We start from the raw sequence: 27,564 nt of genomic DNA, 5'->3' as shown, positions 1-27,564 counted from the left end.
AAAATAGGTTGACTTTGAAACAGGCACTGACCAAAATGATGATTGATGGTTTAAGTTTCCAAGAAAGAAATAGTTTTCCTGAAACGGGTGCTGATAATAATCATTTGAATGAAAATTCAGACACTCTATTCAAAAGAGCAGTTGAAAGCTATTGTAAACCCTTCCTCAACAAAACTTCATTGTCAAGAAAAATAGTAACTGCCGAAAATGATTTCATTATGCTGTCTTTGGCAAAGGTTCTTAAACAGTATCCATGACACTCTCAGCCCTGAAAAATGATGAAATTTTTATTTTTAATGGTTTTTTAAAAAAAGAAAAAATAGCGTAGCATATGGAGTCCATTGAGGAATCCCTCCTTTTAAAAAGATATGCATGAAGAAATACACGAATTTCGGAAGAACATGAAGATTAAATTAAAACTTAAAGAAAGAAAAAACGAAAAACCCTAATGAAATCAGACGAATGATTAAAGATAAAGAAGCGCTAAAAAAAAGTTTCAAAAGTTCTTTAATTGTCAGTGTATGGGTCGATTGGACCGACAAAATAATTACCTAAGAATTGAGATCTATCATCTAATACAACGCAGAATATCCTCAGTGGTGGACGAATCATGGGTTAGGGTCCCCTTTCAGTAAAGCTAACCATGGGAGATTTTCGTTTTTCCCCTCTCCATGTAACAAAAATGCCAGTTAGTTCCATCAAAAAATCCTCCACGAAAGCAAATTCCACCCAATGATTGATCCAGGAGTTCCCTTGTCTTCTGGATTGGGATCAAAATTACAAGGCTATGGAGTTGAACATTAGTAGTCGTAAACCCGAACAAATTTGGGTCGACTGTTCAACAACGGTTATAAAGTAGACCCATTTAGAAAGGTTACCGACAGTTAAAAAAATTTGTAAACAGTTAGGATAATGCATGTGTGAAACTATTTCAACATTATATTACTCTGTGGAAATACAGAATTTTAAAATCTATTTATTTCGAATTAATTTAAGTTTTGGCCAGATCTAAGTATTTGTCCTGAGCTTTCAACCGGAGGTCAGTGGATGCCTTATAAATGTTAAGCACTATTTATTCTGCATCTCACAGAACATTATAAAATTGACAAACATTTCCAAATATCCTTAAATACACATTCTACGCTTAGTTAATTAAATAGTAACAACACGAGTAAAATTACAAAATATTTATTGAGGCTGACTGAAGAGGTAGGAATTTATAAAGAAATTAATCAAATATTTTAACAATTCCATGTATACATTTTTACATGAGTCATTCAAGTAAATTTGAATTGCACACAGTAGATCAAATGCCCAAGCAATCTTAAAATACTTACTAAAATCACATCTGGCTCCATAGTAGCCATTTCTACAGGCACAAGTATCTTTCTGAATACATTTTCCACCATTCAAGCACTTCTCACGGCACATTCCTAAAATTGAACAAATATAGGAGTTTTGAAACAGAAAGATATTAAATACTTAAAATTTAATTTAAAAAGAAACCATATTGATTTCTGACGATAAATATACAACATACCCCCTTCACAGTGAGGTCCTTGATAGCCGTCAGCGCATAAACATTGTCCAGGAGAAACACATGTTCCACCATTCATGCATTGAGGATAACAAAGAGCTAAAAAAAATAAAGATGAAAATCAGTTCGCCCAACACTGAAAACATGACTACAATACAATAAAGAAAAATTGTTTATTTCAATTCATTGTTTCCGAAAGTAAAATTATGCTCTACTCTAAAAAGTATTATAAATTAATCTTATTCCAAACATTTATGGTATATCTATATCAGCATTGATTATTTTGACTCATTAGAGAAAACTACATTCCATATTACAAATAAAAACATGCTTTAATGATTATATTAGCTTATTTATAAGTCATAACTGTTTATTAGAAAACTGGCAAATTAATATTTATTTAATAGTATACTCACAATGAACTAAAGTTGTGATTTTGTAGCCTCAATAACATGTTGAAAGAAAATAAAGATATCTGTGTACATGATGTTTGCAGAGGGGAAAAAACGCTACACTTAACAAATAGTTGCAAGTAATACTCAGAATAACCATCAAAATTATCAACGATTTTCGATAAATAGGTGTTTTATTTGCTTATTCCTGTCGCTGTCAGAGTTTGTTTAGAAGATAGTAATAAAAAAAATAATTTTGAAAAAGCGAGCATTTGTTATATGTTTAAAATGTTTTAAAGAACTACTTTATGAATAAATATTTTATGCGTGATAGTCATAGTTCAAAGAAAAGAATAGTTTGACATTACTGTGGAATTTAGAAAAATTACATTTATAGTAACTGAATTAATTAAAAAAGAATAAAAATATAAAAAAAGTTAAATAATAGAATTAAAATAAATAATGTAATAAATCTAAACACTTTGCTACGGGTAGGACGCAATACCTTGATATAAAAATTGTTTGTTTGGTTATGACATGAAATTAAAAATAACTAACAAACAAAATAAATGTAATGAACCGCTGGTTAAAATTTGGCGAGAAATAAGAGTCTGGAAAAGAGCCAAACATGCCATGTTTTAAACTCAAGAAAATTTTGCACTAATAATAGTCACAATGTTTTTTTTTTTTTTTTTTGTTTTTTTTTATTTCTTTGTCTAATTATACTGTCAAATACTTCCAACACTTTTTAAGCGTCAAAAATAAATAATCTCAAACACATCTTTTTTTAAAAATTACACGTTTCAAAAAGAATAATAACAGTAAATACACCTAAACATAAAAAGAGACATAAATCATCTTTCAGTTTTCATTTCTTTGAACTCTCCTTCAGCACAGCTGATGTACTTGGGTCAACGTGACCCTTTCTTTTGTGTATTATCTCCACGTGCTTTCCGACCCCTAGAAGGTGAAATAAAGATTTGCCCTCCCCCCCAACACACACACTCTCTGCAGAATAGAAATGTCAGCACTCTCCCCATGTCTTACAAGTGGCTTAACAGCAGTGTTAGAAATCTGCGGGATGTCATCTACTACAAAGTGTTCTTTCATAAAGCAGCTTACCAGGTATTACCTGACAGAATAAAGGGTGAGAAAACCCTTCTCCTGACAAACTGGATGTAAAAACCTATTCTTAACACCCCTTTAACAATAACCCCTTTTTCTAAATTTTACAAGAATTAAATGCAATATTTCCTTCTCTAAGCGTGTCTGGAAAATTTTTGGAAAGAGCGTGAAATCGAACATCTTCTGCGTATAAAGGCTTTAAAAGTCGTCCTTCTTAGTTCTGGATTTCGAGATAATCAAAACCGTTTGTTTGACTGGAGAATGCAAAAGTGCGCGCCTAAAAAGGAATGTCCGGAAAATTCTTGGAACGAGCGTGAAATCGAATCTCTTCTGCGTATATCCATCACACCTAAGCTTCTAAATAAGGTTTTCCTATAAGGCTCGTCTTTTTTAGTTCTGGATTTCGAACCAATCAAAACCGTAACTAATGATTCGTCTACCACTAAGGATATTTTACCTCCTCACTGTGGTCGGTGCGAGTGTCGTGCGGAATTCCTATCGAACCCGAGTCACCTCATTGGGAAGCGAAGGCTAAATCCTCTGAGCCATCACGACTCTAACCAGCAAAAAAATAGGTATCCATAGGTATTGGGTGGTAGATCAGCAGTAATAATAACAGTAAATAATGGTAGAACCATCAGAGCCGAGGTATATACTCGCTGCGGGTACAAAAGATTCCAATTTCGTTGCTTTACAAGCCAACACTAGTCAGCAGGATAGGTACGAGCTATTTACGGCAAAACAGACCCAAGAAGTGACTTGGTTGGGAAGTTGCACACTATCGCCATTTTTCTCAATGTTGAACGATTACCAGTTTTGTGAGAAACAAGCAACTTATATATATGCGATCACAATTTCAAAATTTCTCGAGATTTCTTTAAACAAATTATTCAGAGCGATTTATGCAGATTTGAGCCATATACGGTCCGCAGAAGCAATAGTTCTGATGCCACTGCTCAGTCTATAAGAAAAAGTGTTACAGGTTCTAGGGGCAAGAGGTGTAAAGAAAAATCGATATTCAAGCTTGTTTCTTCTGGGAAACATATCATTAACGCAAAAACATGTGATTCCGCTGTATAAACCCATGGTCAGTTTTTGGACAGGGATAATCATTTGCGTAAGCAACTGTCCCGATGATACTCCGTAGGTGTTAGGAAAAGGCTGCAAGTTCAAGGGAAAATTATTTTCCACAAAGCGTTTTTCTAGTAGAGCACATATAATCGAAGCTAGGTGAAATTATTTTTCTGAATAATATGCATTTGTCCAAAATTTCAGAGTAATTATTTCTCATTGAAAAGTAGTAAATAAACTTTTGGGGGGAAGCCTGATTCAATACAGTAGTTGAAAACTAAAAAGGACTTTAAAATTCCTTCTAGCGATTAAGCAAGGGGGAAAATAAACTCGGTGAAGTTTTATATCGTAATGAATTAATTTTTTAATACCTAATTTATTGATTTTAATAAAGTAGTGAGAAAATTACTTGTAATTTGACGAGCGACAATTCAATAGTATAAATTTACAGTTAATGAATTTAAAAGAAATAATGAGTAGGAACGTTGATATGCTATGTTTGTTTTTTTAAAGAAAAGAAAATATTACTGAATTTTATTAAGTTTTAATGCTTAGGGATCATCTTCTCACCTGTTCGACAGTATTGTCCATTGTAACCTTTCTTGCATTCGCACCTTCCACTTTGATTACATCGACCACCATTTGCACATTTCTTGTCGCACTCTGGATCTGGTCCTATAGTAAACAAAAAGTAAGTTTCACAAGTGAAAAAAATTTTTTTTTTCACTCTCAAAAATAAATAAATAAGTAAAACAAAATTAAAAAAAAAACTATAAAATCCATGCCTAAAACCATTTACTGAAACCATTATACTGGTTTAGATTAAGTCATAATATTGTGTTATAATGTATACACAACGAAATAATTTGCAAGATAATATGGTTCTGTCAAATTCTCACGATATCATACAACGATGTTTTTAACAGTGGAAAAAAATTAAAATCAATCGAGAATGAAGTTATTCTTACTTCTATTATTTATATTACTATTAAATTTTAGCATACTACAACTGAAATCCTGCTCTTTGTAAGGGGTAGGGAAAAAAAGTAACTAAACAATAAATGAGTACTAAAGAACAAGTATTTCATGCGCGAAACTGAAAGACATATATTAACACAATTAAAGCTTAAATAATTCTTTTTTTTTTTTTTTTTTTTTTTAATGATGATTTGCTGCCCTTTCTCATGCTTCATGCAATTACATTGGGCAAAACATTTTTTTAGCAATTCATCTCGTCAAAATAAAGATTAACTGTATTCAGTATCATTTGCCATCTGTTTGCCACAGGTTCGAGACCAACTTGTGATAGTCGAAATTTACCGTAATTGTGAGATTTTTTTTCGATACTTTTGAGGGGCCGTAAGAAATCTCCTTCCACAGTATCTGTTATAAAACTACACAGTATTAATGCAGTTTTAATAAGTACCAAATATACTAACATGGGTCTCTTTGGACCTATATTAGTATATTCGCTATCTACCAAAATTGCACCAATTACCACAACATCAATAGTGCAAATTACCAAAATTAATTAAGCATCATTTGCATCAATAATAGTATGGTGATTTTTGACTTTTCTCCTTATCGAACTAATATCATTATTTTTCCATTATTTCTGTTTTAAGTTCATAGTTTCTTATTTTAATACGCTCAGTACCTATTACCAAAATTAATCAAGTATCATTGGTGTCAATTATGGTATGACATTTTCTTTTGTTTCTCTTAAACCAATCAGTATTATTGCTTCATTTTTTTTTCTCTGCACATTACTTATATTTTTTTATTTAGATTTAAAATTATTTAGTTTCATAGAAGCACATTTTAGAAGAAAAATTGTAAACAAAATAAACGAGGAAAAACTTTAGAAATACTAATTTCCACGCAAAAAAAAAAAAAAAATAGAACCGTTTATAGTTTAATTTAAAGTAATGGCTGAAGTTAAACCAATCAGAAAAATTCCATATTTAAAATGTCTTCTCCAAACCATTTGTTTCAAATTTTTAAACGAATTTTAAGATCGAAGGCTAAAATTCTCCCTTTCATCCACTGTCGAAATTTCAGGACACTAGAGCAAACGGTTCTGGAGAAAGACACAGGTAGATGCCCCAAACTCTTCATTTCATTATCATAGATTAGAACCTTTCAACCCCTATTTAACAACCTCAGGGCTAGAATATCAAAAAATAGGCTTCGTTATTAAGGAAACCTATTGTCCAAATTTCATATTTCTAGCTTCAGTAGTTTAGGATCTGTGATGATGAATCATTTAATCAGTGAGGGACGTCTTTTTTCATAGGTATAGATTATTTATAAACATTCTCATCATTCACGTATTTTCGTCAATAATAATTTATGTTCAATACAGAGTTCAGAGATGTAGTATTATTACATTCCCCTTCAGACAGAAAAGTGCTACAACTTAACCAATGTTAAACTGCGAATACAAATATTCACACAATGCCTTTATTTAATCAGCAACTAACCAACATTTTTGAGTAATTTTTGTGTCATTTTATTGAATAAAATGTATTTTGTTAAATTTAGTTTCAGAGTTTTAAAATGGAAGTTTGATTTTTTTTTAAAATTCGAAATCATTCACTGTAATAAGAAATATAAACTTATACTTTAGGATGTTTAATTTTAAGAATGTATGTATGTTCAAAGCATTTTAAAATTGTTAAGTTAATTGTTAAAATTGTTGAGTTTCAAAAATACTTACAATCTTAAAATTTAATTTCTTTTAACTAGGGTTTAAAAATATTTGGAAAAAAACAAAACTCAGTGGAGCGACAGCCCATAGAGGGCCAACTGTGCTAATCTCAGTTTTCTTGGCCTTGGGCTCTGGGGTGCAGGAGCAGATGTTTCAGTTAGGTAGTCAGCCGAATGCAGAACCCACAGTGTTTACTTCCCAAGCATGTTTGGTGCTCATTGATAGACCCACTGAAGGGATGAAAGGCTGAGTCAACCTTGCCCGGCCCGAGGATCGAACTCAGGACCTGTGGCACGAGAGCACGAGGTGCTACCACTCAGCCACCGGGCGTCTAAAAACACATTACAATAAATAAAATGAAACAATAAATATTCAAAAAAATATGAATTAGTTTCTAAATAAATAATAAAGAAATGGTATTTAAATAACTATACCAGCAGTTATAATCGAAAAAGCTGTAAATCTTTTTTTGTCAAAAATAGATCTTCAACATACATTATCTCATCATTATATATCAATCACGCTTGAAGGAAATAATGCTATATTATTTACCATGATTTGCACATTGTTTTTGCAGTCTAAATCTGAGCGGAGTTCCAGGTAAGAAAGTCCCTTGTTCATTCTGTATAGTTAGGCCAATTCCAAAATAAACGATTCCGCTCAAGTTGCCACGGCATGGTAGAAAAACCTGAAACACTGTTACATATTACTTTTTAGTGAAAAAAAAATTCAAACAAATGAAGCAGTATTATTCATTAACTAAACCGATGAACATCAATCATTGATGAAAAGATGGATCAGTTTATCTATTGAAAGATCAGCCCATAAATTAGAGTTCAATATTTGTTATATTATTAATCATAGCTTAAGAAATTCTGGCGCCGAAAGCCCCCAGCCAAAAATAATATAAAAAACAGCCTTTTTTGTGAATATGGAAGGGGGAGGGGTATCATCTACTAGATGAGAACCAGTTTGTCCGTCTGGCTAAAATTTTGACTTATTGCAAAGTCAATTTTCTTTTTTTAAATATGGAGACGTGTTTGACGATATATCTCTTACCTTTGGGTCTTTTTGGTACTTTTCCTTTCGTTTTGATAGAGATCACTGGATCGCCAAGGATGCTTTCATTATACGACTTAAGCTGATCAAAATCATAAAAATACTGCAAAAGAAAGAAGAAGGAAAAACAATTTATATCTCTGAGTTAAGAGAAAAATGCTTTATCAATTGCTCATTTTTTACGAGATAAAATTGAACAGTTCAAAATTATCGTCTGAGATCAATAGATTTCGCATATTGGATATTGTGGATAATTCGAAATTTTGTAATGATGAATGTCATGAAATGCTCCATTAAATAAATAAGATATTTTTGAAGGATATTTAATTAAGATTTAAATAAAAGCACATTTTCATGGAATTCGAATATATTATAATTTTATATATTTTATATAGCACATTTTTATATATTCGAATATATTATGAATAGAACACTTTTGAGGAATTCTTTTGTAAGAGCGCGCGCGAGTTTAGATAGTCAAAATCACTAAGCAATTGTATAAGGAAAAAAAAATCATACTTCTTAATTTATAAATCAATAGATATGAATCAAGAGATAAACCTATTAATTTATTGTTCATTTAATTAATTTTACGTTTTAAAAAAGAAATTTATTGAAAAAATTTCAATTTATGCTTACGTCTTTCACGCTAGGAGCCGTTTAAATATGTCGTAAGCACCACGGCTCAAAGCCAACCCATTTTATTTTTTATATTTTATAACCGTCGTTGAACAGCCGACTAAATTTCGGGTTTACGACTACCAGTTTTCAACTCCGTAGCCTTGTAATTTTGAATTCAATCCAGAAGACAAGGGAACTCCTGGGTCAAGTATTAAGAGAAATTTGCCTTCGTGGAGAACTTTTTGGTGGAACTAACCCGCATTTTCGGTACACGGAAAGGAAGACCATGAAAACTTCCCACGGTTAGTCTGACGAGAAAGGGACTCCAACCCATGATCCGTCTACCACTGAAGATATTTTACGTCAGCACTGTGGTCGGTGCAATCCGGATACGGAATTCGTATTGACCTGCCATCGCTGGGATTCGAACCCGGTTCACCTCATTCGAAGGCGAACGCTCTGTCCCCTGAGCCATCACGGCTGAAAGTCAACCGATTATGAGGTCTATAATATGCTTCATACAAACTTCATTAAATTTTACGTAGCAATACGAAGCTATATTCCCACTTATGATGTGTACGGCCCTCAAAAATAACTACAGAAAATGCAAAAATTATATGAAGGACTTACTTTAAATAAATTTGAGTAACAGTAAAAGTTGCGTAGGAACAAGAAGGGAAGTCAACACAGGGAGCTCTTTTTTTTCTTGTCTGTTATTAATCCGTCCGTTTAATAATTTCTCATCGTTTTTTAAATTTTTTTTTTTCAGTTATAAACACTGATTTCATTAATTCTGATTTTTATAATAACAGAAACTAGTCCTTAGAGTCAAGGTAAGAAGGTAAAGTTTTTGAAATCCTTTTCAAACCCCATTTAAAAAAAAAAAAAAAAAAAAAAAAAAACAGTCTTAAAAATTAAATTATTTTCAGGTAATAAAATAAGTGAATTTCTTTTTATAAATCAATCACAAAAATATTTTAAATTAACTTAACTTCAAAATTTGTCCTATGAAAGCAAAAAATAAGCGATTTTCTTACGAAAGCATATAAGTGAGGGGGTGTTAGTAATTTGCTTATATTTGCTGACAAGGGGGAAGGGGAAATCCAAAAATATGCTTGCGTTACATTTAAACGGCACCTTACCATTATTATATTATTATGCATACAAACGTTTCAAAATAAACATATTTAAAAACACTAAAACAACAATAATAAACAAAAATGTCTTCATTTCTTTTGTTCTTGTTTAGAAGAATCTCTTATACCTTGTGGTCACCAGACTTCCATGTGAAATTAACGGAAGACACTTCGGAAGGGATGATAGGCAGATATTTTTCGAAATTGGGATCCAAAAGGTACTGTAAAACAACTCCATTCGCAATAGCAAATATATCATACGGATAACCTAAGACATAAACAACATACCTGTTAGATACAACCCATAAATACAATTCTTTCTCTTCCCAAATACATCAATCAAATCAGAATTAAAACACAAAACTTACTGCTACCTGAAAAGAGAAAAAAAGGACAGTATGTCAGAATAATTATAAAGACAATCGGAATTTATTTTTATTTTATTAGATCTCAAAAGAATTAAAAATTAACGTGTTAGGATGTAGTTGAATTAATGATTTCAAAAGCGCTGCAGCAGTGTTTCTTGTTTCTCGAACTGAGGGTTGCAGAGTGGATCGCAAAGTATGCAGTAACTTGCATGCAGATAAAAAATTTTTTTAAAAAATCACATTTTCTCATATTTAAATGAACCCCTTCTCTGTCAGCGTCGCATCTCATACATTCGATGTTTTTGTGCCCGTATAGTCGGTGTCGCATGCGACAAAAAATAAAAACAAAAAAAATTGCAGCATTGAAATTTAATTCGTCGCTTCTTACACAGTGCTTAAAAACTCGCGATTAATTTTTTATTTCTGAATGTTGATAAAAAATTTAAAATTATTTCCTTACATTAGTATTAAAACTAATTATTATTAATTATTTCATGAGTGCTAGAATTATTTTCCAAAATATTTTTTACCTTATTTTAATAATTATTTTATGCAGATATTGATCTCAAACATGTTAAAACAATAGAATTATTAAATATATTATCACAGTGTTTTTATTTGTTTACTTTATTTATTTATTTTTTTATATAAACCTTGGGTGCATTGCAGGGATAATTGGAAATTAGAGGACGGAACATCACATATTTCACCACCAATAGGTCAAAGCAAAAACTGATTGCTGGCAAAAATATTTAGCATTTTTGAATTTAGGATGGGACATACATTCATTTGGTTCAGAAATTCGGAAAAAAAAATCCGTCAGAGAAGGGATTAAAAAATATATTTTACAGAAATTACAAGTTAAGTTATCACATTAAGGTTTATAGTTTATCTTGTTATCTGTATAATTAATAGAATGGTTTCGTTTATTTTTCCTCTAAATTTTGTCTTTACGTGACACCACTGTTATAAACAGACTTCCTTTTTCGAAACTATTTCGAACAGTGAGATCAAGAATTATTTATTTCACTTATTTTGATTTATGAGGAGATTACAGGACCGAATAGATTGAGAAACATTCCCTAAGACTATCAGATAGTGCAAATGGTACATATCCAACACAGAAAATATTTGTTTAGTTTGTTTCAATTCTTTTTAAAATCTTTACTCGAAAATGTTTCTTAAAATTAAATAACTTTTTATTACAGTAGAAATTAAATAAATTAAATTTTAAAAAAAAGAAAAATCTGAAATTTTTCTAAGACACAATACTTAAATTTGAAAATTTTTAACTTGTTTCAGAAAACTAAATACAAATACAAAAAATACGTGCGTACATTATCAAACGAAAAAAATCAGCATCATACCTTGAAAAAAATTGTTAAATACATCACGTTTAAAGTTAAAATAAAAAAAAGCGTTAATAAAAACAAATATATATATATTTCCCGCTGTCAAAACACTTATCAATATCCGAAGAACATTTTTATAAAGCTTTAACAAGCAGAACGAAATTATTTCCTCAAATGTTTCACGCGTGTCTGAGTAAATCGAAACAAATTAGAAGGTAAACAAGGCGATAAAGAAGAAGAAAAAAAAAAAAAGACTGAGAGATCGAGAAATAAAACAAAGAAAAGAAAGAGACGGTTCAAACGCAAAATAAAAAGAAACAAAAACTAATGAGGAACACGTTTTCTTTTCCGATCTTCGCGAAGATAAAGTGGGAGCATTTTTCATCACTTGGGATGAAAATGGTTTCCTACTTTATCTCCATGTTTCATCGGAAAAGCCAAGGTGCGAGCTTATCTCGCCTTAAAGCTATATTTATCTCGACACCACAACTTTTCAACACAGGTTACCGCAGGTAAGTTTGAAAAGAAAAATAATAATCATTTCGCCAAATTACGTCGCCAAGCTGTTTTCACATGATTTATCAGTCTCTCACATAAAACTTTCACAAATTGTAAAAGGTGGAGAGAAAAAAACGTTTGACGTGCATAATATTTCGAAAGTATGGGTTTTATTTTTTATCTCATTTAATCGTTATTTATTTAATTTGGATAAATTATATTTGAATCTGACTTTTTTTTTTTTTTTTTAAGTTGCAAGTTCATATCATTAATGACGAGGAAAAATTATTCCTATTTTGGGAATTGTTTTCGGTTTGACACTGATTAAGATCAAAATTCTGAAGAAGATTCAGATTCTATACTGTACAACTAATGAACTGTCAAAATTAATTTTTTTAAACTCATATTTAATTGCATTTTCAAATTGAAAATTAATTTTACAAAAGAAAAGGACAGCTGTACAACTTTTTGTTTTCTTTTGTGCTAAAGAATTTTTCTTCGATTCAAATGAATAAAGAGGTAGCTGTCATTTTACTTTGCTCTGTAAACCATTAATGCAAAAATGATAACATTAACCACTGAAAAATGCGTAATTTATAGCATTTTGAGAAATCTTAGATTAAACCGATTCTCAAAACAAAATTATACATACTTTATAGACCTGGTGTAAACCGTGCTAAAGCATACTTTTTTTTTCTTCCAAATATTTTATTTTTTACTTTGTGTTGCTAAACTGAGGCAATATGTAAACTCAAACGATTTTTAATAGAAAACAGTGAGGTAATTAATTTTTTTATTAATAAGAACCATTTAGAGCAATTCATACGCTGATAGAGACAGGCATAACTGGAAGCCGGCTGTAGCGCTGATGAAAGAAAAGAAAAAAAAGTTTAAGAGCTATTTAATGAAAGAAATACAGCCTTGAATCTCGTAAGAACGCTGTGGAGCAGTTTAGTTGAAATATATGCACATAACTTATACTTCTAATGCTGGTTGCTATGCTGAGTTCACCTCTTTTTCAATTTTTAAATTTAAGGGACACAGAACCTATAAAACGAAAATATTCGAAACCTTTTTACTTGAACTAATACGAAATTTCTTGCAAAAATTTTATAAATGACTATGTTTGATTTTTAAATTTATGACAGTTTAAAGGGTTTTGAAAAAAGGTACATTTTAGCATAAAAATTTGTTGAAATTAAAAAAAATCACCCGTCGCGGTGACTGAATATATATATGTATATCATCTTTGTATTTTTTCGAAAAATACTGTGCTTCGATGCGATGCATATTAACCACCACAACAAAGAGTCAATATCCTTATTTGCAACCATTTCAATTCATTCCGTTAATAAACATCATTCATTCTATTAACAAAGGCCAAAAAAAGGAATAAAAACTGACTGTAACTGTAAAAATCTGACTTTTGAGCAAATTAACGATAAATAATCAGTATAATTGTCATAGTACCACATAGTAAAATTACATTGTTATTAAAGAAAAAATTCTATGCCAAATAGCTGGAGAAAAAATTAAAACAAAAATATTTTTGTTCGTTAATTTGATTTCGAATGGTCCCTTAATCTCTTAAAAATATACAAGTCCAATGAATTGTTCTGTGAAATTAAAACTTGCATACAGTCAAATCCCATATTTGTGAATAATATTCTCTCTCTTTCTTTTTTTTTTCTTCCCTTTTTCTTGGCACGGGACACCTTTTGGGAATTTTGTACAGAAAAATACTTCTCTGCCATGTAAAAGGAGCACAAACAACCCCTTAAATCAAAAATTTAGTTTCACTTGTACACAGAATCAAAACCACGAGCGAGCAATAAGCTTTCAAAACAGAGAGAAGGGGGAATCATGTTGTAATTGTTAGTTTTAGAACCAGAAAATTTCCATAGATCGTTTTCCCCCCACATTCTGTCCCTCTTGTTTCGAAACTATCGTCCCCGCACCCCTATTTATGAATTGAGCCTTCAACAGACTTGAGACTCCTCTCTCTCTCTTGAAGACTCAATCTGGTTAGCTCACTCCATCATTGGAGGAGTAGGGGGGAGGGGTGTAGCCCGTCATGGTTTTGGATCTGGTATTTAGCGATTGACAAGATGAATAGAATTGTGGTAGTCTCGTGCCTTCAGCTTTTTTATTCCATTTTTCACTTGCCCTCGTCTGTAACCTTTTCCCGCCTTACCCACCCCTCTTCTAAGTAAAATTGCAGCTTCTCCACTTCATAAAAATTTTAAAAGATCTTCTTTTGCCTTGAATGCATGCAAATGAAATGGTAGTCGGAGAAAATATGCAAACAGAAAGATAAAATGAGAGGAAAGAATTCTTTTTTAAGCACCATTTTTTTTCTTAAAAAAATGGTTCTATTCTATTGAAATAGTTGAACGGATTTTCCTTTACTATGTTTAAAATTTTAAAGAAGTTTTCATTGTAAAGTAGTCGAGCAAAATATTGCAAATTTAATGCGGTGCATATTTTAGTGGGAAGACTGTCCTACTACACCGTTTATAAGCTTCAAGTTTATGCGTCGTTAGTTTGCAGTTTATTCTTAATCTATGCAATGTTAAAAAAGTGCAATCATACGACGTAAAAGAATATAAATTACCAGTTAAACTCAGCTTATTTATACATTTATTTATTTTGTTTTGCTTTGTTTTTGTACATAGATAAATGCTTGGCCTGAATTCGAAAAAGGGTAGGAGTTAAGAAAAAGGGGTGGTTATTTCAGAGTCACTGGACCGCTGAGAAGGAATGACGTTTGCGTAACAATAGGGGAAGTGCCAATAAGGCTATTCGCATTTTTTTCTTTTTAAGGAACTAAACCCTCTCCTCTGAGCACAATGCTAAGTGATATTCTTACAAATCGAAAGTATCATGACACCTCAAGGCATTTTCATTGAGAGATAAAATTAAAATTTCAACTTTAAAAGCTTTCATTCATGAACGAATATATTTTAATAACGTGTTAGCAATTGTGTTACGTTATCATAATTAATATTTTTACGATTAATTAATTGGCGTTGAATTGAAACACGGATCAATACAACACCTTTATAGCAAATTTGCACACTATAATGGTTCAACGTAGAACCAATTTTTCTTTGAGTTAGACTTCGTACTTTGAAATTTTTTAAAAAACTTATTGCATCCCTCATAAGCATCCCTTAAGTGTGTGTTTAATCTAAAATCTATAATCCGATACCAAATAAAAATAGATAACTAAATTTTAAAAAATGAGTATTCATCAAATAAAATGTTGGGTATCAAAACTCCATCTCGAATACAAAAAATGAATTAGACATTCAAAACAAATTCACAACCTAAAAATTTTTTTTATTTATTTTTTCATGGAAAGAAAAATCTTTAAAGAACGGATGTAGCAATTACAGAACGGTTTAAACAACTTCGCCTAGAAAGACATCCAAATCCTTTTAGATAAATCCTTATCTTATCTAAGTCTAATAATTAAATTTTCTGAAAAAATATGGGTTTTAACATGTATAGAAAAATATAGATTCTTTTTAACAGCTGATTTCTATATCAATCTTTGACTAATAGTAGAAGAAAAAAAATTATAATTAAAATAACGAAACGTGCAACGCTACGAAATGCAAATTTATTCACAATGAAATTTATTTTTTAAAAAATAATGTTAGTTTGGGTTTATTTTTTCTTTCGTGAATATCATGAGATATTAAATGTCGTTTCGCTCGTTGTTCTGAATTTAACAAATTTAAGATTTTGTCACCATAACACCTCCTTAAATAAAATGGCAACTGATTCAACAGCAATTATAAATAATTCTAAAATGTATGTATATATAATTTTGCTTAGCTTTGTCACTTAATGCTTTTACTCTAAGAGCTATCTGAAAAATAGCGGGAATACAAAAATAAGCATAAATTTTTGTTTTATATATATAGTAGCCAAATTTGGCGACCAGCTTGGTCACCTTTTAGAATAATCTTGAACAACATATAAACTTTAATAGTAACCAAGCCCGAATATGTATATGTAATTGTATATAAATAGTCTGATTCTTCAACCCCTCCTGCAATCCTATCACCTTAATAAGTTTTAAACAATGTATAAACCAGATTTTTTTCACCATCTAGATGTTGTCCACCGTATGGTTAAAGCGGAAGTATTTTGATTTTAATTTAAGAAATTTCCAAGAGATGGCCTACGATAAGTTCTTTGTATATTGAATTTTAGTAATAATTTAATATCTGTCCGTCAGCCATTAAATCACACATTAACCACCGTAAGTATGAGTTGGGGAGATTTCAGCATAGTAGGCAGCAGTAATATTAAAATTATTATTATCATACTCTGCAGTGAGATAAGCTCATCCCAAATCTCCATTACGCTACTGTGCTACTTTTTTACAAACCACTCGAGCCATAACTTGAGTATCGTAAAACAAGTATATAATATTTTATTTTATGGCCGCCGTTGAACAGCCGACCCAAATTTTGGGTTTACGACTACTAATCTTCAACTCTGTAGCTTTGTCATTTTGAACCCAATCCAGAAGACAAGGGAACTCCTGGATCAATTATTGGGAAAATTTGCTTTCGTGAAGAACTTTTTGATAGAACTAACCCGCATTTTCGTTACATGGAAAGGAAACCACGAGAACCTCCCACGGTTAGCCTGGCTGCAAGGCGACTCTAACCCATGATCCGTCTACCACTGAAGATACTTCACGTCAGCACTGTGGTTGGTGCAAGCCGGATGCGGATTCGTATCTACCCGCCATCGCTGGGATTCGAACCCGGTTCACCTCATCGGAAGGCGAACTCTCTATTCCCTGAGCCATCGTGACTCTGTATATAATATTGCACGAAAAAGCAAGCTCCGTCACCAATAATTGTTGTGGCAGTATACGGCAACATAGCACTGTTCATTGTTTACAATCTCTCTAGCAATACGATCGAAAATAAACCTAAGAATAAGCGAAGAAATAAAAACGATCGAAAATAAACCTAAATAATTACTTCGTAAATAAGTTTTCATTTCGATAAAAGTATAAAATTATTTTTAAAAAATATTTAACGTATAACGAATCATTCAACACTACTTGAATTTCTTCAGACAACCTAACAAAATAAATCTAAATGACTACTTAACATACAACTAATTTTTTAACACTACTTAAATTATTGCTCAAGACAACCCAACTAAATGAATAATAACTATAATGTTGCTAATAGATAGATAAATACCCGAGTTAATAGTGCCACACAAGAGAAATATATAGAGAGATAATATAGACTTGGATAAAGCAGGAACAAGCAAAATAAATTCAATTCACAAAAGAAATTCTAAACAGTGCTGACCCAAATCTTTCTCCCCACCCCAAATAATTTTCTCACCAGAAAAATAGAATATTTTAAGGCGTTTTCCTGATAAAAATACGCTATTAAGTAGACTAATATTCTTCGAAAATGAGTTCAAGTCATAGCGGTAACAACCATTCTTACTAAGCTAGGGCTAAGATGAAATAGAAATCGATTCAAAATCAAAAATAGCATTTCACTCGTATGTTGAGATAGAGTTTAAAGGTGATTATAATGAAGTGGAGAGAAGTGAAAAAAAAAAGAAAAAAGTTTAAAGGTACATTAACTATCCGACCGCAAATAGTTATACTTATTCCCCCCCCCCCCATTCCTTTCTTCTTTGGGGGCTCATTATAAAGACTTCAGAAAAGAATGGAGCCAGAGATTTTTTCATCGAGACATGGTGGGTAGTTGTTTAACTTTTTCTTTTTCAATAATTGCACAATCTGTGGAAGCCCATACTTTATCAAGGGTCTTTACTATTACCTTATTAACGTTCACAAGTCAGAAGCTGTCGGCATAATTTTTCGACAAGGCCACTCGGTCAAGAACCAGCCTCTTGATAAATCTCAGCGTAGACGGAAGGTGTGTCTGTAGCAGGGAATCTACCAAGGAGTTTTTTTTTTTACTTTTTACTCCTGAAATCCGTCTGCTTCGATTCTGAGTTACATTTCAAATGCGTGTTCAGCATCTCTTCACAAAATATTTCAAGTTTTTTTTTTTTTTAATAATTTAAAATTTTATTTAATTGTAAATACGATGTCAAATGCAGTTAATTAGAACTACTTTAAATAAAGAAATATTTTTTCAGCATATTTTACTTTTTTACGATCGAAAAGTAAAAATTTTGTTCAACCTAAAAAAAAAAAAAAAAATATCAGATGCATATGGAGAAAATGTATTGGCAGTACGCCAGTGCCAAAACTGATTTGCAAAATTTCGATCCGTCCACGTCAGGTGAAGCTGAAGACACAAAGACATAATTAATGCAAACCGGCAAATAACAAGCCTTGAGATTGCTGAGATAAATATATCGAATTCGACCGTTCATGATCATTTGAAAAGCCTGAGGTTTAACTTCAAAGCTAGGCGTATGGGTTCCCCAAGTTCTTATGGGAAGATATTTGTCGCGGCGTTGCCGTCTGTGATTTCCTTCTCAAACGTCAAGAACGCATGGAATTATGCTACTACCAGAAAGATTGCAAAAGGTATTTGACCATAATGGACAATATATGATTTATTTAAATGTTTATTTACTGCAAGTAAATCACATGTCATTTTTATATAAAAAATAAAATAAAGTAAAATAATAAAGTAAATAAACTTTCCGAGCAAGGCTTACTTAAGAACTGGGAAAACTTGAAAAGAAATTCTTCCTTAGAGGACATTCGAAAACATGTTATTGAAAAGCCATTCAATTTTAAATAATAATAAAAGCTGATAGAGAATCTCATTCGAGATTTCTGTTTTAGTAAAGAATTTTAAATTTGAACGATTTGGTGAACCTTTTAAAACTTAACTATCAGTATTTTAGTTTGTTTTCTTTCCTCGATGCCAGTAAGTCTTATAATAGCAGATAATTAGAGAAGAAAATAATTAAAAAATAAAATAACCCAATGACGTGAGATTTCGATTTCAAACAAGACTAAATAAAGTTTTGCAATAAGTATATCTACAGTGTAAAAAAAGTAAAAATTACATTGATAAGTTTGTCCTAATCTTCTTGTTCGCGAGTGGCAACAAGCTTTAAATTATGTTAATCCCTAAAGTTTGAGTTTACTTTGAAATATCGGATTAAAGAGATTCCAGTAAGTTGTATATCTTTAACAAAACAAACATTCATGCGCAACAATGTCTGTTACACACCGGAAGCGAACTTTGTCTTTAAATATCGTAGTAAAAAAAAAAAACTTTTCTTTCCTTTCAATTGATACTCACAACAATGTATACTTTTGCATGAAACACATATCTCGTAGGCATGCTTAGCAAAATGTATTTTAAAAAAATAAAAACTTTTGGATAAAGGGTTGCTGGAAAAAAAACGTCTTAATGGCTCTAAGACAGGAAGCAAAAAATTGTTCTTACATGAAACGTAGCTTGATTTTATAGCGAAATAAAACCACTTGCTTTAACAAAGGAAGATTGCTGGTAATAACCAAAAAAATAATCTTGCTTTAACAGTTGCTATAGTTGCAATGTTTATAAAACAAATGGCAATACTGTAGATCGAATACATAGCAGCAAAAGCACATTTCTAAAATGGATCAATGTTAATCTTTTAAAATATAATTAATCTCTTTACAGCGATGAGAGAACACACCACTGGAAATATAGGGAAAATCATAAATGGGAAAATAAATGAGAAACGACTCTTTCATTGACCCATAATGCTTGACTTCGGGGACCCTTTTGACTTCTTAGCACGAAATAATAATAATAATGATTTTTTTTTTTTTTTAAATACCCGTACATGAGATTAAAAATGTTAATACATTTTCTTTTTTATGCATTTATTTATTCTTAGTAAACTTTCACTGAGATTTTTATTGCTACTTTTATACGGAAGGAGTAAGTTATTTGTGACAACCACTACATGTAAGCAGATACAATTTGTAAATATTTGTACACTTTTACCAAACATTGTTTGTTACCATGGTTGATGTAGGCATGCCTTCCTATTACTATGGAATTTCAAAAAGTTTTTTTTTCTTTACGTATTATTAGATAATGTATTATAATTTTAATGAGTAACAATTAAAAGAAATTTGTCAAACACGATAAATTATTATGTACTTATGTTTTCATAACAGTTTAACTTTTTGCACTCCGTGTTCTTTCAACTGTGTAAAAAACGGACGTAATCACTAAGTGTACTCGAAAAAAACTTAAATGTTTACACTCCTCCTATCATATAATAACTGAAAACCACTAAATGTAGTGGCAGGGTTGAGTTAAAACTCAATTAAAAGAAATTAAAATTTGCAAATTTTTTGTAGCCTATATTTTCAGTTCACTATTAAAAGTGAATGCAAAAAATTATGCTATTTTAAATATGAATAATTTGAAACGCTAGCCATAGTGGCAGTTACGATTGGATGATAAATAGATAAGAGTGAATTGAATTTCTACCACTTTTTACATTTATAGCCGCATGTGGCATCCCTGCAGTGGCCACTAAACATAGAGATATAAAGATTTCAACATTTAGAATGGTAGTTTAAAGGTGACACAGGGCTGCCTGCTACTATGCTTTTAGCAAAAATTGAAGCTTTCGTAATTTTTCGTAACTTTGCCAACATTTTAAAATCTTTACAATTAACATAGCTGCCAACTTGTGCAGCCGTTTAGAAATAATTTTCTTAGTGGTTGCAGCATTAGCGTTTTGGTGTACTAAATCTTGAAGTTTAAAATTTCAAAAAAAAAAAAACAAAAAAAAAAGAAAGAAATTTAAACAACCTCGACAAATCATAAAAATATACAGATAAAATCTATTTGTTGGATAATTATGCTTATAGATATCTTAATAGTTTTATTTTTCGATAATTCTTCCAAACTTAATTGTTGTCTTAACTGCCATTTTGTAAAATCTTTCTCAGCGACCATACAAGATGGCAGGCATGCATGAAAGAGCTGGAACAGAGTGGTGATTCATATAAACTTTTAACTCATATACTTGTAGTGTGAATGAAAATAACTTCAACTCAAATAATATTACAATAAAACATAACCTTAGTTACCGCTGGAAAAGCTTGTAGTAGGAGCATTCATTCATGCTGAAACATACAAATTCCTCTCAATTAATAAACGCTTATGGAGGAAATGATTTCCTACCAATTTTAAGAAAAAAGAGATTGAAGTAAAAATAATTGCAAAAATTCGTCTTTTAATATTGAATAGATTGAGAGTTAATGTCGTATCCACACTATGTCGGTAATTCAGATTACAATGATGATATGTATACGTAAAACTGTATGAAATGGTACAAACTTAATTCTATTTTATTTACTTCCTCTATTTAATTCTTCGTAACTGCCACCATGCAGTACATATATTTAAAAAAAAATCGTAATAATAAACTTAAAAAAGTATGATTAAAAATGCTGTTTTTTTTTTGTTTTTTTTTTTGTCACCCCTTTTTACATTTTTAGCTAATCATAACTGCCTAGAAGTGTTAGCTCCTCCTACTATATATAAAATAATTACAAAGTAAGAAAGTTATAAATGTTTATAAAAATACATAGGGAAAAGTCATGTTTTTAATAAAGATAAGGGAGTTACGTTAACATTATTATCAATTTTTTTTTTTTTACAAAGAAATAAAGGCAAATTTATCCCTTTCCATCTTTTTAGTGCTCAACATAAATTTTTTTGCGGTTTTTTTCCCTCAGTGAAATCGCGAATCGCATGTACATTTACGCTTAAGATCAAAATCTGTAAAAATGACCAAAATAAGTAAACTTTTTTTTTAGTATTATGTAAACACTTAATTGGGGTACTCTCATTTCGGGCGACCGATCAAATATTACATAAGCATTAATACTGGCATTCTTGGACTCCCCCTCCCATTGTCAGTAAAAATAAGAAATCACAAACCCCTCTTCCAAGCTAAAGTAAGAAAGTCCCAACAACTCTTCCCCTAATTCTTGCTTCAACTTTAATTTCTAATTTTAGGATCGAATTCACCTAAGCGACGTCACTTTGCATGAAACAAAATTTACGTTTGAATTTATTTTTGTTACGCATTGAACTCTACATTACTTTGAAAACTTTTGTGTTTTTTGTGCCCTAAATTCTAGACCTTAAAAACACTTCGAAAATATAAAGTTTTTTTTCTTCTAACTTCTTTTTAAGTCGTAACTTTTTCTTAATTTTCAAATTTTATTCCAAATTCGAAACTTTCCCTCGTGTAATTGTTTGTTAATTTTCATTTTTAAAGAAAATGTCTGAAAATAAGATATATTTATGTCTTATTTTTACTAAATTTTATGACACTAGTAGAAAGTAAGAACAATACTTACATAAAACAATACATTTTCTTTTTAAAAAATGTCCCTTGTGAAGTAATTAAAATTGGACGGGAGTATCACATTTTGAAAAAATAATTTTATAACGGCATGAGAGGGACTGGCAGAGTACTGGCAAACAAAATACAAGGATGCTTTTTGGAACATTTAACCATTTGCACTCTGGAGTCGCGACTTTGGCGCTTTATATCTTAATAATTTGATATCTTAATAATTAGTAACCACATTATTTTAAGAATTTTAAAAATTATATTAAAATACAGTATTATGTATTTGAAATGATTGAGTGCTTATATGAGTTCAAACAACATTTCAAGATAATCGGAGTGAAAACAATTAATTTTGACCCTTTTGTAAATAAATAGTAACTACCGCTATTCATCAACGTTTTAATAGATACTCGGATTCGAAGTACTATACAAAAGATTTTATAAAGTGTTAGGAAATGAGGCACTGGTTTAAAAAGAATTTTGTTTAGTACAAAGTAGCACATTTTGCTCAGGATGGTGACTATCAGGAAAGGCCGGAAGTTAAATAGATTGCAAGAACCTCGTGGGCCCTAAAAACCAATCTAATACTACCATAAAATCTATCAAAATACTTCTTAACTGTATTGATGTTTTTGTGCGAAAAAATTTTTAAACCAAGTGCTCTAATTTATTCATATTAACGAAATGAATTTTGCTATTTGATTACGGAATCAGTTTTTATAACATTTTAAACTATGATGCGGCAAATATACTAAACGTATTATTATTATTCAAAACGTGTACAGAATGAAAAAGATTTCTCTATTCAACCCACGTTTAAATTAGATACAAAAATGGCAATAAAAGATAAATATATCGTTAGCAAAAATTATGTCATTATGTCAGGTGTAAGTAAACGTTTATACAGAGACTGGATTGTTATAGATTATGTCATTCCTTTCTTCTCCAGCAAAAACCGGTATCTATCTCTTGTTCTGAAATAAACAATTTCTTATGGGTTTCTTACGCCAATTATTGTTTAATCTTATTTAAATCATAGCAGCTTTGAAAAAAAATATGTCTACATGATTTGTGGTTAATTGTAAATTAATGATGTCATTCTATTTTGTAATATTTTTTCTTCTTTTTTTTTCTCACACCAGTAGTATCACAAAGTTTTTTGGAAAATATTTATTGTTTTTAAAATAAATTCTAAATGAAAACTACCAAAACTTAATGGGTTCATCACTGAAAATCAATGTACATTCTATTATAATAAAAAAATAACAAATATTTCTATCCACTTTCGAAGTTTTCAGAAACAGACGAGTAATTTAAATTTTTTTAAGAAAATAGAGCCATTTAAGATATAAAAATATCAACAATTAATGTATATGTTACTGTGAATGGCCGAAATGGGTAGTTGTTGACTTCCACCGGTGGATGTTAACAATCTTATAGTCGCTTTGGTAAATGTCCGAAATATATACTAGGTCTAGTGAAGTGCCACTGCCGGGTATACATTAGCCCGATATGCCCTACATCAATGTTTTTTTAAGATTCAGTGCCACTGTGATGTCTCTCCATCCTAATCTATCTTCAGCAGATATTATTAAAGTATCTAATAAATATAATAATATCAACGAATAAAATTAATATCAATCGACTAAAATAAATATTTCGAACATTCACCAAAGTGACTAACAAGGGAAGCTAGGGAAGTGTGACTCGTCAATTTTGAAATAAACTAGTGGGATGTATGCCTTATGAGGAATAATTTTAGGGGGAAACATTCGTTTCGGCCCATAGAAGGTTCTGTGAGAGATAAAAAATTATTCAATATGTAGAAAAATCGGTATTTTATTACTTTAATGCAGACTATTAGTTATAGTAATTGTCTCATACTCCAATTAATTTTGTGGTACTTTCACGTACTATATAATGCATATTTATTGTCAAAATTGATTTCGAAAATTTTATATATCTGTAGTTTTTCAAAAAAAAACCTGTTAGGTTAATTTAAAAAAAAGATTGACATCAAAATTTTTTTCCAAGAAACTTTCCAAATTAATTGGAGTATGTAATTGCAAATCAATTAATTAATTAACAATTAATAATTAATTAAAAAATTTTTAATGATTAATTAATTTTTTGATTAATTTATCAGCTAGCAAATTAATTAATTATTCAATTAATTACAAATTAATTAAGATTATGAGACAATTACAATAACTAATAGTCTGCATTAAAGTAATAAAATACCGATTTTTCTACACATTGAATTATTTTTTATCTCTCACAGAACCTTCTATGGGCCGAAACGAATGTTTCCCCCAAAAATTATTCCTCATAAGGCATACATCCCACTAGTTTATTTCAAAATTGGCGAGTCACACTTCCCTAGTTTCCCTTGTAAGTGATTGTTAACATTCACCGATGAAAGTCGACATTCTCTTGATGTCGGTCAATCACAGTAACATTAGGTTTGTAATATAAAAAAATGAAACGTGTGGTAGAAATCCAAATATAAATATTCAGTATTATAATCGTATTTCGGCCCTCCCAAATCAAATGTTAATAAGTAAAAAGCGTTATTTTTAAGTTCACTGCAACTACTATTTGAGCAAAAAAAAAAAGTTCGAAACCATTGAGTTTGCAATTTTTGAAGCATCGTTATTGATATTTTGGAAACTTTATGGCGTCTGTAAATTGTTGGATTTGTTATAATTATTTTATAGGTGTCAATCGATGATTTTTCTTTGTTGCTGTTGCCGAGATCTTACTTTTGAAATTTTGAGAAGAAAAAAAATGTGGAATTTTCGCAAAATTATTTTATTAAAAACTAAGGCCCATTTTTCAAAATATATATTTAAAAAAAAAACTTTTGTATAAGATGATAAAAAATTATGATTACTGAAAAATTAAGGCCAATTAATTTGTCCATTGCATGTTTTTAAGAAATTATCTATTGTTGCTGTTTCACATTTTTCTGTATCATTTCGACATGTTTTTGTTAGATTTACACAAAAATGACTATCAATATTTGTTTTTGAGTTGTAGTAATACAAACAAAATGAAATATTAATGATGCATTATAATAGAAAAATAGGCTTCGTTTAAAAAGAAAAAAAACTTTTTTGAAGTAAAGAATTTGAGATTTCCTTTTTGAGACTCACAATTTTCTAAAATTTATCTGAATATATATTGCTGGGCATATAAAAATATCTATTTGCTTACAGGTAAATTACTGAACAAAAAACTTTTAATGCAAATTTTTTAATATCTCTTTTGTTACTCACAGGAAAATGAGATAAAAATTTTTTTTAGTAGCAATTCAATGTAAGAAAACGCATTTCTAAAGTTTACTAGACATTTTTAAACATCGAAATAATTGGAGAAAAGTAACAAAAGAGGTAATATAAAAGTCATAAAAAGATAAATATAATTATAAAGAAACATTGTACATAAACTTGAATAATATTGATTCGATCGATAAAAAATGGATGCTTCAACATGCTCATCTAAGTAGTTTTATTTAAAGTAAATAATAGTATAGTCCACATTTAAATGCAATATATAGATTCGCTATTAAAAAAAAATTAAGCATTATAATCTGGTTGTTGTTTGAACAAAATTTTAATATCATTGATTGGATTAATCTAAAATGAATGGGATATGCACATTGAAACAGTTTTACTGCTGCGAATAACAGCTTGACCCAAATTTGTGTACAGTACATTAATTAATTATCAAAAAAAATTCAAAATTTCAGCATTACATTCTGGTATCTGTTTGCAACTGAAATTTAAAATATCATTGAGTTGATCGATGAGAAACGAATGCAATAATGCATTAGCGCATCGGAATAGTTTTATTACATTGAATAATAGTTCTTTTCAAATTTATATGCAGCATAAGATTAATTGTTGGGAGAAAAAAAATTTTTTTTTGCAAAATATCCCCATTCTATTGAAGCAGTTTCTTTCAAAAATAAATAAATAATGCACAATTACTTACCGCTGTATTCTTTGACTTGATTTTTATCTATCCACAGAGTAATGTCATCTCCATTGCGATTGTCTCTATGTTCTCTGGATGCACCGACAAAACATTCCATCAAAATAATTCCACTCAAGAAGCATAATCTAAACATCCTTCTCTGCACATGCATAAACAGACCCCATGAATACCGTCAAGAGATCACCTGCCTCTCCTCCTCAAAAGTTGCCGAGAATCCCATTTTGACGTCACTCTGTACTCACGGCCAATCCCTGGACAGGTACGCAACTTTCCCTCAGGCTACCCCGTTACAAACTTTTTTGTTTGCTATCTTTGGCGAGACATCTTCCAAAACAGTTTTTGTTAGAAATACTCAACTAAAGTAAAAAATTTTAAAAGTGACAAGAATTTTCTTTTCATTTTATTTTTTTAATGGAGACAAAAAATTTTACATCTCTTTATGCAGAGTGGCCAGAGCCTGGAAAAAGGTATTTTTTTCTATTTTTAATGGTAACAAAAAATTTTTTTTGTCTAATTATTCAGAGTATGGAAAATTGTTTTTTTCTTTTTTTTAACAGTGACAAAAATATTTACGTCTAATTATCCAGCGTGGGCAGAGTATATTTTTTAAATTTATTTTTAATGGTGACAAAAATTTTAATATATATGCATAGGAGTTAATATGTCTGTTAACCCATCCCCCCGACGTTACGTTGGCGCAACATTTTGCAATGGTGTGAAAAGCACTTAAATAAGGATGATGTGACAATCACTTTAAAAATTTTTAAAAAATATTACAATCGGAAAACACTGCAGGGAGGACAACTGCTTCGCTTTCAGCAAAAGAAATTTTAATGTGGTAAAGAGGTTGAAACTAAAACTTGCATAATTTAATTCACCCATTTTCTGAAAAGCAAACCACGACTTAATTTGAGCTAAGTGGCATCCTATATCAATTTTTTAATTATTTAATAAAAGGGTGGGTAGCATAATCTTAAAACAAACTTTGATTTTTAACTATTCTACCGATTTAGTTCAAATTTTGCTGTGTAAAATTAAACTCCCTGAAATGATGTAAAAATTTATATACCTTACGAGTCAAAAAATTTTTGACTGTTATCAAAGAAAACAATAAGTATTCACTGAAAGCTACTTTTTGAATACAAATATTTTTGGATAAACAAATTTTATAATTGTGTGCTAAAAATTTTTAAATCACTAAAAAACATTGCGAGATATGGCGAAATACACAAAAAACAAAATTAACGTTAAGGGGTTCAAACTTTGAACCCCTCTCCTGACCAAATTATTGGAACCCTAATTGGATCGTGGCTACCCTGCATAGTTTTGGG

The 27,564-nt window shown here is 30.5% G+C and overlaps 1 protein-coding gene across 2 annotated transcripts in view; it reads right to left on the bottom strand.

Annotated features, from left to right (window-relative positions):
* The window catches only part of LOC107442208 (protein shifted), a 37,419-nt gene extending 10,927 nt beyond the window's left edge, over positions 1–26,492 (bottom strand). Inside the window, exons 1-7 of one of the 2 annotated variants that reach the window (XM_071177072.2) lie at positions 26,231–26,492; positions 9,780–9,919; positions 7,895–7,997; positions 7,388–7,531; positions 4,696–4,800; positions 1,541–1,636; positions 1,338–1,433 (exon numbers count right to left, since the gene is read on the bottom strand). In XM_071177072.2, the coding sequence (XP_071033173.1) occupies positions 1,338–1,433; positions 1,541–1,636; positions 4,696–4,800; positions 7,388–7,531; positions 7,895–7,997; positions 9,780–9,919; positions 26,231–26,384 (838 nt within the window). In that variant the 5' untranslated portion in view covers positions 26,385–26,492. The remainder of the gene's footprint in view (positions 1–1,337; positions 1,434–1,540; positions 1,637–4,695; positions 4,801–7,387; positions 7,532–7,894; positions 7,998–9,779; positions 9,920–26,230) is intronic. The other variant, XM_043055916.3, reaches the window with a different exon arrangement.
* Between the last annotated feature and the right edge of the window lie 1,072 nt (positions 26,493–27,564).

The sequence above is a fragment of the Parasteatoda tepidariorum genome, chromosome 2 (assembly GCF_982258835.1).
Source record: "Parasteatoda tepidariorum strain Cologne lab strain chromosome 2, Ptep-v5.0, whole genome shotgun sequence".
Taxonomy (NCBI): Eukaryota; Metazoa; Arthropoda; class Arachnida; order Araneae; family Theridiidae; genus Parasteatoda; species Parasteatoda tepidariorum.
This window is presented reverse-complemented; position numbering and strand designations above follow the sequence as displayed.